Source organism: Rhineura floridana, chromosome 11 (genome assembly GCF_030035675.1).
Source record: "Rhineura floridana isolate rRhiFlo1 chromosome 11, rRhiFlo1.hap2, whole genome shotgun sequence".
NCBI classification, from domain to species: domain Eukaryota; kingdom Metazoa; phylum Chordata; class Lepidosauria; order Squamata; family Rhineuridae; genus Rhineura; species Rhineura floridana.
Window position 1 is genome coordinate 27,316,825 of NC_084490.1, and position 17,062 is coordinate 27,333,886.

At 42.1% G+C, this 17,062-nt stretch overlaps 1 protein-coding gene across 1 annotated transcript; it reads left to right on the forward strand.

Annotated features, from left to right (window-relative positions):
- The first annotated feature begins 3,345 nt into the window (after positions 1 to 3,345).
- LOC133367646 (vomeronasal type-2 receptor 26-like) lies at positions 3,346 to 15,923 on the forward strand. Its single transcript, XM_061591743.1, has 4 exons — positions 3,346 to 3,381; positions 5,490 to 5,616; positions 14,497 to 15,373; positions 15,857 to 15,923. Exons 1-4 carry the CDS (start codon positions 3,346 to 3,348, stop codon positions 15,921 to 15,923), a joined length of 1,107 nt encoding a protein of 368 aa, XP_061447727.1.
- The last annotated feature ends 1,139 nt before the right edge of the window (positions 15,924 to 17,062 follow it).

Below are 17,062 nucleotides of genomic sequence, written 5' to 3' on the forward strand. Positions count from 1 at the left end.
TTTGGATAAGAGCAGAAGAGAAGATTCCATCCAGCCGCCGGCCCCTCCAAAAATCTCTGAGCCGCTCTCTTTGGCTCCACCAACAGGGATTACCCCCGTCCCTCTCAAAATTACTTCAACCAAAACGAATCTGTTAGTCGCCCCCGGGCCACAATGCCCACCGATCGCACAAAATTCTTCTTTACCTACCAGGGGCCAGGGTTCATCCTATATGTTGAATACCCTGTCGGCCAGCCGGCCCCCAAGACCCAACTGGAACCTGATTTTGAACCCAGAAAAGGTGGTTCTAATTAACCTTCCGGGGAGCAAGGCCCCACAAAATCCCCAGGGGAGGAAAAGTCAGATAAAGAAACTGCTGGATAATTGTCCACCATGCCGAGTTCAGGGTGAATCCATAAAAAGTGTTGAAACTCTCCCTTCACTCTATGGCCCTTCTAGGACCATAGTTTCCTTTGAAAACTCTATTACGGTTCGGGCTATCTTGGCAAATCGATCCGCCTTTGAAGAGAGGGGAATTTTGGTAGCAAGACATTTTAGTAACGTAGCCATACCACAACCCTTGATTCCATCTCCTATAGGGCTAGCAAGAAAATGCTTGTCATCAGCAAAGCCCTGCAATATTAATAACCAAAATGAGGTACACTCAATCGGTCTAATGAACCAGTTGCAGCACGAGCCCTTCGGGCCGCTCTCTCCAGACTCGCTCTCGGGAAAAGACCTTTCACCGGAAGAATTGCAACTAATTAAGACCTTTGAAGAGCTACCAATGCCTGAGAGGAGACAAATAATAGCAAGAATGACCAATCTGACAGCTCTTCTAGAAAAACTCCAAGTGGATAAAGTAACCAATTGGCAGAAGAAGGATGTACTCTAGCAAGAGCCAGTTGGCCACTCTTCACAAAATGTCCCAATATTGACATCAGTGTCCCAAAACACATGTTCTTCACCACCTTGGGCAACTTCCCGATATCCGCCCAAGCCCAGCCATCTGGTTGAAATTGACATGCCAATGCATAATTCTAAGCCAATCGCAAGAGAAAATAAGACCCGGGCTGAAACTAACTGGTGGGCCCACGAGAGTTCGAACCAAGCAGGTCCCTCGTAGTTACAAATGCGTTACTTGGCCCCTGACGAACTAGGTTCCCCAGTGAAACCATCGCTCCCATCGGAACTAACGAAAGTTGGTTCAGGCCCCTTTTTCTCAAACGTCTGCACAATCATACCAGATGACCTCGTAAGTTTACCTCTATCTGACTCGATGAACTGACAGAGTTATTTACCACAGTTACGAAAGCCCACTGACACCCAAATCCATGAGGGTAGCCCCTCTTCGACAATCAAGCAGATTGGCCCTCCTCATCCGGACCTAACTTACCTTTCCTGGAACATTGCAGGTTGGAACAACAAGGCTAGAGACAGAGATTTTATAAACTTTTTACAAGCATTTGACATCCTCTGTTTACAGGAGACCTGGATCACTGACCAGGAATTACTTTCATTACAAAGTTATAAATCCTGGATGAACCTGGCTATCAAGACCGCAGCGAGAGGTAGAGCTTGTGGGGGCATTGCAACTCTAATAGCTACATCACTGAACGTCCTGGTAACTGTCCCGACTGAACATCCCCCAGATTTCTGTTTGCCATTAATAATTTCGTTTACCGATAGCCATTCCATATTATGTTTGAATGTTTATTTTCCTCCGTCCCATGCTCAGAATTGTGCCCAGAGTTGGACGCTCTTAGGGAACTATCTAGAAAAACTCACATGCGCTTACCCGTCACACTTGTTAGTAATCTGCGGCGACTGAAACGCTAGACTGGGACAACACTACCCATCCATAGATGAACTAGTAGGAGTAACTCTTGACGAATACCCTATTCTCCCTAGAGAATCAAGGGACATAACCATAAATCAAAACGGAAAATCTCTGTTCCGCTTTCTGATTAGCTTTCAGCTGATCTGCATAAATGGAACATATCTAGATTCGTCTAATGGCCTCTACACCTTTATTTCAAGCAGAGGCGTCAGCGTGGTAGATTATTTCCTAGGTTCCCCTCTTCTAATGCCCATAGTTAAAGATCTTTCGATAATAAGCAAAGCGGACAGTGATCATCTACCCTTATGCTTAATGTTACGTGACCCCAGGCTATACACACGTCCACGCGTTTTTAAACCATTCCTTGATAGTATCTCTGGCTCAAGACGTATCAAATGGTCTGCGGACATTGAAAAGGCAGTCAAGCAAACCTTAGAATCAGCTGCAGCCCTTGACCTACGCAACCGGGCCATTTTAGCGACCAGGGACATTGTAGGACTATATGAAAAAGCGATTTTACTCTTAAAACCTCAGATATCCACCACTCGTCTTAAAACCCCGAGGGGATTTACCAATGAGTGGTTTGATTGCAAGTGTAAATCAATGAAGAGAGAGTTGTCCACCCAAATCAAAGTAATAAGACGAAATCAGTCAAATGAGGCAATCCAACGTTTACTCCAAATAAAGAGGTCCTATAAGAAGCTTATAAAGGACAAGAAACACCAATTTTACGTAAACAATTGGAGGGAATTGGAACTAGCCCACAGCAAAGGTAACGACACACTTTTTTGGAAACTTGTCCAGGGGGGAAATTCTCGCTGGGAAAATGTCCCAATCCCTCCAATTTTACAAGAGTCATGGGTATCTCATTTTAGTTCCATATTTGGAGCCTCCTCGTTAACCCTCTCACTATCTACTCCAAGCCCACCAGATCTTCCTAAATGGCCTCCTGTTACAAGTGCAGAGATCGGCGATTTAATTTTGACCCTTCGCAAAAATAAAGCACCAGGGGAAGACTTGATGCCACCGGATATCTTTTTGATGGATATAGCATGGTGGGGTCCTGTTCTAGCAGCCCTTTTCTCCCATATTAACACCACGGGAGATTTTCCACAAGGATGGCGTACTAGCATAATTGTTCCCATTTTTAAGAAAGGGGACCCAGCAGACCCCCGTAATTACAGGCCTATTAGCCTACTTGACATTTCGGCTAAGCTCTACGGGCACTTCCTGCTTAACAAATTAGTGGAATGGGATGCGAAATACTCGATCATCCACCAAGAACAAGCTGGATTTAGAAAAGGCAAGTCCACCAGCCTTTATTTTACATCATTTAATAAATAAAGTTGCGAAAGGGTCGGGTACATCTCTCTACATAGCCTTTATAGATTTCGCGGCAGCATTTGACTCAGTCGACAGGGAAATTCTCTGGCACAAGCTGGACCAGTCAAATGCCGATAAGAGACTGGTGTGGCTTATTAAAACCCTCCATCAATCCAACGTCTCTAGAGTCCGGCTAGGAAGAAATGGGGCTCTATCCTGTAACATTCCAACCTCGAAAGGTGTGAAACAAGGGTGCATACTTGCTCCCTTTCTTTTTAATTTTTTTATAAACGATATAATTCCCTTATTATCTGCACCTAAGTTTTTCCCCCCCGCAGTAGGCACAAAAAAAATTCTATATTATTATATGCTGATGATCTGGTTTTATTTTCCCTGACCAAAATTGGCTTTAAAAGATTGTTGACCCACTTAGAGGAATATTGTAAAGTACAACATTTACAGATTAACCAGGCAAAATCAAAAATCATGGTCTGTGGCAGGTACAGGAAGGCCAAAAATAATTGGACACTGAGTGGGGCCAGAGTGGAACAAGTCCAGTCCTTTAAGTACCTTGGAATTTCCTTTACCAACACACTTTCCTGGAAAACACAGGCGGAAGCCATTAAACTAGATTCCGCCAGATCCCTAGGTCAAATAAAAAAGTTCTATTATACCAGAGGTGGCCAACTAATCCCCCCTATGTTAAAAATCTATAGAGCCGTAGCAATCTCTAAAATTCTCTACACGCCCTTAAACGCATGGTAGAGCCACTCCAAAATTCCTTTTTAAAACAGATTTTGGGCCTTCCACGAGGCACCCCCTCGGCACACATCAGAGCCGAGCTGGGTATACATTCATTAACCGCAAAAACTGACCTGGCAGTCTTAAGATTTGGGAGAAAAATACTCCTGATGGAGGATTCCTCCTTAGTCAAATGCTGCTGGCATGAACAATCACTTAAAGGGGGTTGGGCTCAAGCTACGAAACTGTTAATTGACTACTACAACCTGTCAACCCAAGACCTCAAATTATTCTCGCCAAGGGAACTTCGTAACTGGGTCTTTAATTTTGACGAGGTCCAAGACAGATCCACGATAATGAGAACTCCATTCTCGACTTGGTTCCCCGGTTTCAAAATAAACCACTCTGTCGCCTCTTACTTAATTACCTTTCGTTGCCCCCAAAAACACAGAGCCTTCACAATTTAAGGTTTCAGTCAATGCCCACTGCTTTTCTTGAGGGCAGATACAAGGACCTCCCAAAAAACAAATGTTTTTGTATCTGTGGGAACAAGGCGATTGAGGACCTTGCCCACTATACACTCTACTGCCCCCTCTATAATGGCCCTCGAAAGAAATTTCTAGACCCTTTTATCAAGCCCAGGTTGGGCCTCGGCCCAGAAACCATAATTATAGACCTACTGGCAGATAATTATAAAGAGGTTGCCTTGGCGATGGCTAACTTCGCCTTGGCAGCGAAGCATATTAGAGCCCAACTTGTCAAAGTTAATAGTTCAAATTTCCCAACTTTTATAGCCAAGCTATGATGATAAAAATGTGTTTTACTGAAATGTTTTATTGTGTTTTTTAAATTCAATATGTAATGGCCAACGGCTAGAAACATTAAAGATTACTACTACTACTACAAGTTTAGTGCATATTAGTGATGCATAATCACTAATAAAAATTATGCAGATTTTTCCTAGTATATGCACTTTCATACATATTATTTGGTTGGAGAACTTAATCACAAAAGTGGGAGAAAGGTGACTTTTGAAGAACATTTGTGTTTCAGTTCACATATTGTTTTGCATAGCGAGAATTGGGTAGATTTGTCTTTAAATGTGAGCTGAATCAGTCCACTCCCTCCTGATATTCAAGGCAAGCTATGAAGAGTCCCTCAGGTTCGGATTCAAATTCAGTTCACCTCCCATTTGAAACCAGCTGGCCTCTTGAATTCCACTGGTCAATGACAACATTCCACTGGTCGATAACAGCCAAACATGCTTAAAATTCTGTGATGGGGACTGGACAAATAAGCCTGTTCACCGTAATTTCTCCATCCACACCACCCTCCATGTTTGAGGGGTTCAGTGCCCGCAGCAGAAATTTAGGGTTCTCAAACATCCATGGAACAGACAGACACAAGTAGATATTCATTAGAGAACACCTTCAGCCCTGAAATGTGGGGAAATTGAGGGTATCAATATAAGATAGTGTCAGAGAAAGTTGGGCTAAGGGATTCATCCTCACTGTCACCTTCAAAACATGATTCTGATCACATGGAAGTGAACAACTGAAGAGTGTGAATCTTATATTGCCAATTACTGTTATATTATTCTGTACAGGTGTTGCCCATTTCTGTGTGCAACGACAACTGCCAACCTGGCTACAGCAGGAAAAAGAAGGAGGGAGAGAAATTTTGCTGCTATGATTGTATTCCATGTCCAGAAGGGATGATCTCTAAGGAGAAAGGTAGGAGACATAATGTACTGTTTTAAGATTGGGGGTTGGTTTGGATTCTGTATTTGGGTCTCCTACAAGCCTGTGAATTTGTATCTATAAGGGTGGAATCTGTAGCAGGAGAAACTGATGAAATTGTCAGACTTGTCTCTTTGCTAAGTGAATGGTTCTGGGCAAGTTTATTAGGCATCTATTTGCATGTCTAAAGAGTTGATCATGTATAGATGTGTTGTCATAGAAACAACTAGCTGGTGATACTTCCAGATGGAGAGGGTAGGCCTTCTCTTGTTCACCTGGCTAGAGCCCACATCATCCTAGAGATGAGGGGCTAGCCTATGTCTAGCCTTGTCTGGAGCTGGATTTGTGCTCTATGCTGAAACCAAAGCCAAGACCACCCTAGAAACCTAATGGGGAAGCAGGATCTCTTGGAGTGTTAATACTGTAAGCCCCTCCATCTTCTGTTCAGGCTGTATATATGTGTAAATAAAACCATATATCATAGACACAACAGTATCCAGTGATCTTCATTCCAAGGAAACTGAACTCTGGGTAACTGATGGAATCACCAGTCTATCACCACTCGGAGATTGGGGTACACACAACATTACTGTGATATCAATTGTTTTTTTCAACCTAGCGTATATATTACATTTATTTGCATAAGTGGCTGCATTAAAATAAATTCATATGAGAAAAGGTGATCCCTTAGCTAATCTGTCCCATTTCACCCAGAAAGTTAATTTGAGTTTGGAAATGGATTTAGATTAGAATGAAACAGTTTCAGCAAGAAAGGCACATGCTCCCAATAATTTCCTCTGGTTAAAGTGCAAACTGCTGAATTTTGAAAGAGCTTAATATAAACATTCTTCAAAGGTAGCTGTTGCTGCTGCTGTTATTAATTTAATTTATATCTGACCCTTCCTCCTGAGGGAGCTGAGAGAGCAAACATAAAATAATTTAACAAGCACTTTGAGTTAGGGTTGCCAGGTCCATGGCCTGAGACTGATCCTGTATCTTTAGGAGAAGAGAAAGTCAGCCAAGTGCAGGTGTTCTTGCAACTCTCTAATGGGAAAAACCACAAGGTGGAATTCTCCCTCCCCCCTCCACAACTTTTAAAGATACAGAAGACCTCTTGGAGGCTGGGCCTGGCAACCAAGAGGTCTTCTGTATCTTTAAAAGTTGGGCAGGGGGAAAGGAGAATTCCACCTTTGGGTTTTTCTCATTACAGGGTTGCAAGAACACCTGCACTTGGCTGACTTTCTCTTCTCCTAAAGATACAGGATCAGTCTCAGGCCAAGAACCTGGCAACCCTACTTTGAGGCCTTCAATGTAACTCCATCTTGATTTAACCAAGGCTTGTCTTACCATGGCCAGAACTACGTTCTTTAGGAACAGACACAGCAGGTGCACCAGTGAAACCTGGGCAAATGTACATCAGGCTACAGCAGCCACTTTTAGGAGTAAAAATAGTAAAATACTTAAAACAAAAACATGACTTTTGTTGGTTTCCCCCCTGCATTGTCAATAAGATTCATAACTCTGGGTATGTCCTGACTCTGAGCTGGGAAGGGAAGATCAAGTTGTGGAAAGGAGCTTCAATTCAGACATAGCAACAATAAGGCTGGTGTTCAAAATTTAAAGCTGTCACTAACAGTTTATTCCATTGATTGTGATCTGTGAGTAGCTTTCTGGATGATTTGCAGTACATCAGTGAGTATTTCTGACTCTCAATTTATATAAGGTAATATCAACAAGAAACCTTTTCTACTAAATTAGATGATTACAATTTGTAATCTCTATTAAAATTCAGGCCAGACTAGTGTTACACCAAAAAGGCTCTTTTCATCTGGGGGAAGCTCCAATTAATCACCAAGTGGGAAACCAGGATATAAAACAACACCTTTATTGATTATCATATCTTTTGCAAAAGAGAGACGAAGCATTTGGCTAATGCCAGAATACTAGTCTGAAGGCATAGCTACACAGATACACTGATATATGGCTCCAAATCCTCCTCACACATAGCCCCTCCCTTATTTCTTGTTAACACTTTCAGTGAGCTTCATTGTCTCTGCATTTCCTAACCTTGAGCGTTCCTTCATGTTCCTAGCACTATCTCCTCGGATGGTGTCCAGTTACATGAGAAAAGCACACTAGCATTTAGTATCAAACAGCAACTGAGCATCTAGCCTTCACAGCACTTTAGAAATTTTTGTTTTTCTGCTTCTATGTGGATCAGATTAACTCATTTTCTGCTGTGCCAAATTAACACTACATATTATAGTTCCCAAACTATATATCTCATTTCATATCAATCCCCCCTCAAAAGCATTTTAGGGGTTGGAACTTGATTGCTTAGGGCTTGTTTCAACTCCCTAAATGCTTTTTCCATTAACTTAGTCCATTTTCCATCCTTTTAGCCCCTCCTTTGTCAGGGACTCATACAAAACAGCCGCTTTTACTCCAAACTCAGGGATCCATTGCCCGCAAAACCCCACTAGTCCCAAAAAGCTCTCAGTTCTTCTGGAGTTCTGGGGCTTGGCATACCATATATTGCTTCCCTTCTTTCAAGGCTCAAGGCCCTTTTGCCTTTTTTCCACAGACCAGAATATCATCCATCCTTCAGGAACTGTTGGATAAGGGGTTGGAGACCTTCTCGAACCTCGCACCTGAGGGGGTATTGTTTTACTGGTTGGGGTTTGCTCCAGGTTTTAAGGTGACTTTCACAGGTTCTGCTTCTAAAGCCCTGGCTGGATTATTCTGGCATACCCATACTATTTCTGGGATGCCTTCTGCCTCTGCTTCCCATTCCAAGACTGAGGCAGGCTTATGTTGCATCACCACTGCTGCTTTTTGACATAGACGGCCTGCGATTTTTACCTTTACCAGTCCTTCTGGTATTTGAGTTACATCATACCAAAAAGGATCTGGGCAGTCCAATATCTTTGGGATTGTACATCCCCAATCCACAAGCTTATGATACACGTGTTTATATATCTGCATGTGTGCTTCTAATTGACACTAAGAAAACTAAGACTCTTTCTAACGAACAATGGGATTCACTGTGGGTGGGGGTGTATACGCCAAGGAATAAGATAACATTTATGCAACAGCATTTAACTTTGCCCTTGTTTTCCTTTGCACAAAACCTCTGGAATGCATCACCAGCCATACCATCAGGTGGGGGTGTGTGAGAGATGGGGTGGGAGTTATAGCTCTTGGCCTTGCACCTCCTAGAGTCCACTTGAACTAACATGGGGTTAGCCAAGCCATATCACTCCCCCCTCTTTGAAATGTAGACGTATACGTCCTTTCACAGTTCTGCCCCCAGGCTCCAATGCTGACTTCCAGTCTGTGTAACTGTGCCATATGAGATGGAAACACATTCAAGGGCCAATTAAACAAAAATCAGAATTTTCTGGAAAACCAAAACCACCACAATGGGGTGCATTATAAGGTTAAACCTCCTTTGGCGTCCTCACCCCAGCCAAACAGGGAAAGAGCTTATCTATAATCTGAGTGACTGCATGATGATCATGTATTATCTGACGTGTATCTTGCACTCCTGAACATTGCACTATTCCTAACCATTGTTATGACAGAATGGGAGAGTAAACAAATGGGCCCAAAACTCTACACTGATGAACCCCACATCTGAAATAGCCATATTCTGTAAATCCCTTGTTACAAAATCACTCAGAGGGATTTGAAAAGCTAAAACATCCTAGGAACAAAACAGCCATAACATAAAATGTTATGTTAAAATATTACAATGTAAATAAAACAAAAGTCATGATGTTGAAACATGCTATGGGATGGCTTGCACAAAGTTCATCCTCTGGAAACCAGCTGGTCATGTTCAATATAAACTGCAACTGAACTGTATATGATTTGCCAATCCGAGGCAAAAAGACTGGAATCATGAAGAATAGTCATTCCCCTCCCCCCAAGTGACCGTAATAGCTTGCACAACGTGGGACATCTTGCCAAAAGAAATAGTGGTGTCCATTTCAGGTTAATAGCCAAAGTAGACTTGCCAGTTTCTATAGTTGGGGAAAAATGAAGCAGGCCCCTATGCTTGCTAGCACATGCTGGAGAATGGCACGCCAATTGCTATGAAGCTCCAGTCAAAAATGCCTGCAATAAATCTCCTGTGACTCACACAAAAAGAAAACATTCCTTTGGGAGAAAATGCTTCAGCACAGGAAAGAAAATATAAAAATAAAACACATCCATGGCCACAGATGAGACTTCTGCTCAAAAGTGGACAAAAACCAAAATATTGTGTTGCAACAGACAGACAAACACACAACAGGACTACACATTCTAAAGGCCTTCAAGTTTCTCTAGCCTCTGTAGTCATATACAGAGGAATACAAGGAGAGAGAAAGAAAAACAATTTGTAGCTGCATTCTTAAATTACCAAAATATACTTATACTTTAAATCAGACAATAAAAAATTTCTTAACACTATACCAGAGTGACAAAAGAGAGATCCAGGCGATTCTCCTCTATACCTATATAAAATCAAAACAAACATTGTAACACATGCTTCCGCTCCATCCTGTAATAAAAAAAAGACAAATGAGATAAAAAGATTAGAATTCTTAATCATGTACAAATGCATAAAGAAAACCCTCTGTCCGTGCAGTTATCAGCAGAAAACCTCGGGTCAGTCAAGAACTAATTCCTATAATTAAATCATGATTTATATGCAGGGAAACAACCACAATTACACAACGAACTGAAAGATATAACAGAATTATATCGGGCTGCAAGGAGCTGCTTTGCTCTCTTGGCTGTTTGCCCACCAAGTGGGGGAAGGAAGGAGGGGTTGTAGACACACACATACCCAGAGAACGAGCTGCAGTGAGAACTGAACCCCATACTGGATCAAAGGAAAAAAAGACTCTAACATTATTCTCTTTTTCTTTTAACTAAAAACAACCCACTAATTTACTCAAGACATTTCTTACCCATCACAAATAGTCACTGACTCTTGAACCTGTTCACTGTTTTTCTATGTATCTCAAAACCTTCTATCTACATCCTGTATGCCTCAATCTTACAACTACCCTTGTTCCTCCATGGAAACTGGGGTTCCTTCCACGTATCACCCTTCATTAAAGGTGATGTCACTATGCTTTTGCCTGCTGTAGGGAAGCTCAAAACTTCCAGAACCACCTCTGTACTCCCTTTTCCTCAGCCTCAATCAAATGGAGGTGCTCTATTTCAAAGGCTTCCTCTGCCTGAGCCAACTTACTCCTTTGACTCCTGACTTTTCTTGCATTCTTCCTCTAACAAATCTGACAAATCTTGACATGCATTATAAAGTCCCCAAGCGGCTGCAGCACTTTTGCCATAGCTTAGAAATCTCCAACACCAAAAGCCAAATGCAAAGAATGAAGCAGTGCACACACAAAACAACCAAACCTAATTTCAAAATAAATTCAGGGATGAGCCACCTTCAAATGCCACATTCCTAAATCAAGTCACTTATGAGTAAAGCTGTTGTCACCAGCTTTTTCTCTCAAAAGGAAAAAAACAGAGGGGGGGTATCTCAAGGGTTAGGAACCTGTTAGAAGTCTCTGCCAGCCAGAGCACTGAACATTCCCAGTGCAAATCCTGTTTCCACCTTTTCCAAGTACCTAGCCCCACCGGCTCAAAATACTTACAAGGCTTCGTTCCCCAGGACTTTTTGAAAGGGGAGGGAGACAGGGGGACAGACACAATTATTATGCCAGGGAATTTCTATACCTTAATCTCTGGATTTACCACAGCATTTAAAGGACATTTCCCCACTCACTTTAAAACAAGAGACACCAAAACATAGTAAGAAACAAAAGGAAATCACACTCATTCCAATTACATTCAGAACTTGGCTACCTGTTTCCCTGGATTGCAGAACTGTTCACATGTTACTTTGTTCCTGCAACCCTTGCTGCTGCTTGATTCTCCACCAGTTTGTTACGACATGTGCTCTTGGGAACCTGAGTGTGTGAATTTACCACGCTCATGTCCCATGAAGCACACCTCCTTGAGAGGAGGGGATCCCCTGCTAGAGACAAAACAAACGCTTTGCCCTGAAATGTGCTCAACTGGTGCATATATTCAACCCAAGAAATGCAGGTCCAAACCAAAACAAAGCAAAGCCTGATTTTATTGAAAGAAAGAGCAAGAAAGCATTACAGAATTACTTGGGTGCGTGGCAGCATCTATCATTAACATCCTAACTCGTTCATAACTTTAAACTAAAGAAATCAAAGGACCCTATTACCATAAGAGGTGAAAGGTACGAAAGATTACCTATCCTATGCCCGGAATGGGCAGTTGAATACAGCCGAAGCTATGTGGAAGAGCTCTGATCCAAAACCAGGAAGGAATCTCTTGGTCTCAAGGTTTTGCACCGAGACCCAGAGTCTCCCCGGCTCTGTCTCTGCAGTCCTTGATGCATTCCTTGAGAGCGTAGTACACATGTGTGGGAGCTCTGATGTTTCTCAGCCCCCCTTCCTCTATCTCTCTTCAAGCCTCGGTTTTTAAAAGACTTTTCTCTCTGGCAAAACTCTCCCGTTCCTTTTCCTCTCTATCTCTCTCAATCCCTTGCTTAAACAGAGCAAATCTCTTAAGCACTCTCACTTAAAAGATTGCTAAACGCTACTTAAGGAACAAATTAAGTTCTTTGAATCCTGTGCCAAACAAAGGCATCAAACAGAAATAGTAGCATGGACAGCCGATCCACACAGCAAGGAAAAACAACAACAACATGTTTTATGAAGTGACAATAAAGGGAGGAAAGTTCCTTTATAACATTCCCACAGAAAACCTTCACACAGACACTCACAGAAGCCTTCAAACCTTCACACATATAACCAATTCACATGTGAGTACTCAGTTCATACACTTCTATTTAAACAAGATCATTCCTAATATCACTTGTATCTCCCAGGAAAATGCTACAAACTACACACATAGGAGCCTGACAACTGACTCCATTCCATCCACATCTTGCGCTCAACCACCCCTCAGGCCATTCATTATTACAAAATTTAACCAAACCCCATTTAGTCATAATACCTACACCATATGCATTTTTAAAATCTTTAAAATTTCTCAAAAAACATGCTAACGGGTTCTGCAATGTTTTCCCCTGCTCCCATCTTAATAGGTTTTTCAACTGCCTGCTATAGGTCAGTTCCCTGGGGCTTTTCAGTAGGCCCTCATCTCACAAGTCCCCCTCATGAAGTCACCCCTACTCCCGATTCCACAAACAAAACTTCATCGGGCTTTTCAGTAGGCCTCTGACTCTCACAAGCCCACACAGTCATCAACAGCTTCCCGTTACTCCCTAAGGTGTTGGCTTCTCTGGTTTCACTATTTAGAGCTCCGGTTTAAACTGCTGTGACTTCCACTCTCCGCCTTTTCTTGGCCCCAAGGCAGGTTCAAACAACCTGGAGCTCCCCTTGGCCCGCCAAGGGTGACCTGGAAGGTCAGCAGGTTAACCAAATCTCCTGGCTGGCTCGCCAGAATTGTTACACCAAAAAGGCTCTTTTCATCTGGGGGAAGCTCCAATTAATCACTAGGTGGGAAACCAGGATATAAAACAACACCTTTATTGATTATCAAATATCTTTTGCAAAAGAGAGACGAAGCATTCGGCTAACACCAGAATACTAGTCTGAAGGCATAGCTACACAGATACACTGATACATGGCTCCAAATCCTCCTCACACATAGCCCCTCCCTTATTTCTTGTTAACACTTTCAGTGAGCTTCATTGTCTCTGCATTTCCTAACCTTGAGTGTTCCTTCATGTTCCTAGCACTATCTCCTTGGATGGTGTCCAGTTACATGAGAAAAGCACACTAGCATTTAGTATCAAACAGCAACTGAACATCTAGCCTTCACAGCACTTTAGAAATTTTTGTTTTTCTGCTTCTATGTGGATCAGATTAACTCATTTTTTGCTGTGCCAAATTAACACTACATACTATAGTTCCCAAACTTTATATCTCATTTCATATCACTAGTATATGGCTCAACAGGTGAGATAGGAAATCTGCTTTGTTCCTGAGCGACCGTTGTCTTCCAACCCCAGAAACTATTCCTTTACAACTACAGTTCCCAGAGATCAGGATGCTAAGGGAGAATATGAGGTAGATCATATGGGTATGTACTTTGTCAGTTCCCAGTAGCATTCAAGTTTCTTCACAAATGGCTAGTTTCACAGTACCAGGGCTTTTTATAGGACAGTACTCACTGGTATATAGTAGGAAAATTCCTACTATAAGATTCCAACTTATGGCAACCCCATGAATAGGGTTTTAATGGTTAGCGATATTCAGAGGTGGTTTACCATTGCCTTCCTCTGAGGCTAAGAGGCAGTGACTGGCCCAAGGTTACCCAGTGAGCTTCATGGCTGTGTGGGGATTCGAATCCTGGTCTCCCAGGTTGTAGTCCAACACTCTAACCACTGTGCCACACTGGTTCTCTGGTATATAATAGAGGCACCTCTTTTATGTGATGCTATGATCATTCTACAATGGAGGTCCTGAGACCTCTATCTTTGGAGGCAAAACTCCAAGGGCTCACTGTAATTAAAAAAGATAATATGGCTTGAATAAAATTCCATTGGGTTGGGATCCAGATTAAGATATTTGCCTGTGCTTCCCATTGAGTTAAATAGGGATTCCAAGTAGTCTACCACAGAAGAATAAACATGTCTGAGATCTCTGTAACTCTGGCAGGATTCCCATGTACTTTCCTTGAGACCATAAGTGTTCCTCAAATTAAAATAACATTTCAAATGTGAAAGAATGATAACTATATCTGTCTCTTATAATTGACATTGGCCAGCTTATAGAAATATTTGAACATCTATTAATTTTTTTTCAGATATGGATGCCTGTGCCAAATGTCCACAAGACCAATACCCAAATGAGGACCAAACTCAATGCATTGCAAAGGTTCTCACCTTTCTCTCTTATGAATCAGATTTAGGCATCATCTTAGCTATCTTGACTATTTCATTCTCTTTCATAACAATGTTAATACTTGGAATTTTTGTGAAGCACAACGAGACTCCCATTGTGAAAGCCAACAACCAGACCCTCACCTACATCCTCCTCATCTCCCTCCTCCTTTGCTTCCTCTGCTCGTTCCTCTTCATTGGACAGCCTGGAAAGGTGATCTGCCTTCTTCGACAAACAGCTTTTGGCATCATCTTCTCTGTGGCCCTTTCCTCAGTGCTGGCAAAGACTATCACTGTGGTTCTGGCATTCATGGCTACCAAACCAGGATCCAGCATGAGGAAATGGGTTGGAAAAGGACTGGCAAATTCTATTGTTCTTTCCTGCTCTCTTATTCAAGCTGGCATTTGTACTCTTTGGTTGAGTACTTTCCCTCCATTCCCAGATATGGACATGCATTCAGTGAATGGGGAAATCATACTGGAATGTAATGAAGGTTCAGCTATCATGTTTTACTGTGTCTTGGGCTATATGGGCTTCCTGGCCATTGTCAGCTTCATTGTGGCTTTCCTAGCCAGGAAGTTACCTGATAGTTTCAATGAAGCCAAATTCATCACTTTCAGCATGTTGATGTTTTGCAGTGTTTGGGTATCCTTTGTTCCAACATACCTGAGCACCAAAGGAAAATACATGGTAGCCGTTGAGATCTTTTCCATTTTGTCCTCTGGTGCTGGCTTGCTGGGTTGCATCTTTTCCCCTAAGTGCTACATTATTGTACTGAAGCCAGAGCTGAACAACAGGGAAAAATTAATATGGGGGAAAAAATGAAATAACACAAGTATATATAATTAAGAGCAATGTGTGTGCATGTGTGTGTGTGTGCGCACACCAATATATATTCCAATTGCAACTGCTTAATATCAATACTCCTTTAGATCCATTGTTGTGAGTATCAAAGAAGGAGGGGGGAGAGCAGCTGAAACAAATTTCCTTTTCACATCATCTGTTAAATACACAGAAGGACTAGAAAGGAATCTTGAACAAAAGCAGGTGCCTGGTATGAATCTTGCCTCCAGCAGCAGCTTGCCATTAGCAGCAGAATTGCTGATGATTATCAGGAGGGAGAGGAGGAGGGGCAAGGTGGTAGCTCCACCAGTGTGTCTGTGCCTTCCCTTCTTACAGTAAGCAACTCAACTGCCAGGAGGCTATTGCTCTGGCTCTTGCATACTGGGCAAACTGCTCCTGTTTGCTTCCCTTCCTCTCTCTTCATGAATGTTTTTCCCGTGACACTTGATGGGTAGAACAGCATGCAAGGGGAGGGGATGTGAGGAGATCAGCTTGAGCAGACTCTGAGTTGAAACTGTCTTGTAGCGTAGGTGTGAAACTGAGGCCCTTAAGTTGTGGCAAGAAGATGGTAACTAAAAAGGCCTCGAGAGGCTAAAATCCATTTGGGAAGATTTGTTTTAAATACACAAATACATAATCAGGAGACAAGTCTGTGCATTTTAATTCATGAAAGATGTAAGCATAATATTATCAAAGAGAATTCAATCAACACCACATTATACATAAATGAATCTTTGGGAAGGGAGAGGTATAAGGAACAGTAGATGCAATAATGATTACAAAATTAACAAAATTGAATATGAACATTGTTATGGGTTTGGGGTTGAGATGCATGATTTCTAAGAGTCCCCTTTCAGCCTCTTATTTGGAACCCTGCACCTGGAGGTGGGCTGTGCAGCTGAGAGGCCTGCTCTGTTGGTCAGATGAGTCTCCTTTGTTAGTCTAATAGAGTGGATGGGTGGGCTAATGGGCACTCTATCAAAGTGCCAATAATATTGGCCAGGGAGATCCTATTGATATTGAAATGAGAGGGGGAACAGGTCTAAGAGAGGCTTGTATTTTTAGTTGAGTTTGAAGAAAAGGCCGGGAACTGGAGACATACAGAGAAGCTGGCTCTTGGCAGCATGGCTTTAGGATGCCTCCTGTAAGTCTGCTGGAAAAGAAAGATCTTTTGGACTGCTGATGATTTGAAGCCCTCCATCTTAAGCTCAGGTTGGAATGTGTGTAAATAAATAAACCATATTTCATAAAGACACCACAGACTCTGCTGACCTTTCCAATGAAATCAAACCTTGGGTAAGTGCACGGACCCCTGGAGATCTCTCACTGCTCAGAGACTGGGGTGGTGTGCAACAATATTAATGTGTGACTTAACTTTTGCACTTAACTACTTAATAATTAAAAATTATGGTATGCAATATTAATAATAAAATTAATTAACTCTACTTTGAATTGCCCCCTACAAAGTCCACTAGTCCAAACTAGTTAAAAGCTTTGCTATGTCATAGCTACTGTATTTAGCAATTTATCTTACATATTAAGAAAAGTGAAAAAATATTATAGTTACCTATTCAAGCAAGAATGCAAAGGAACAGGGGTCTGTGAGCTCAAGGGAAAACTGAGAGATGAATTCAGAATCCAAAGAA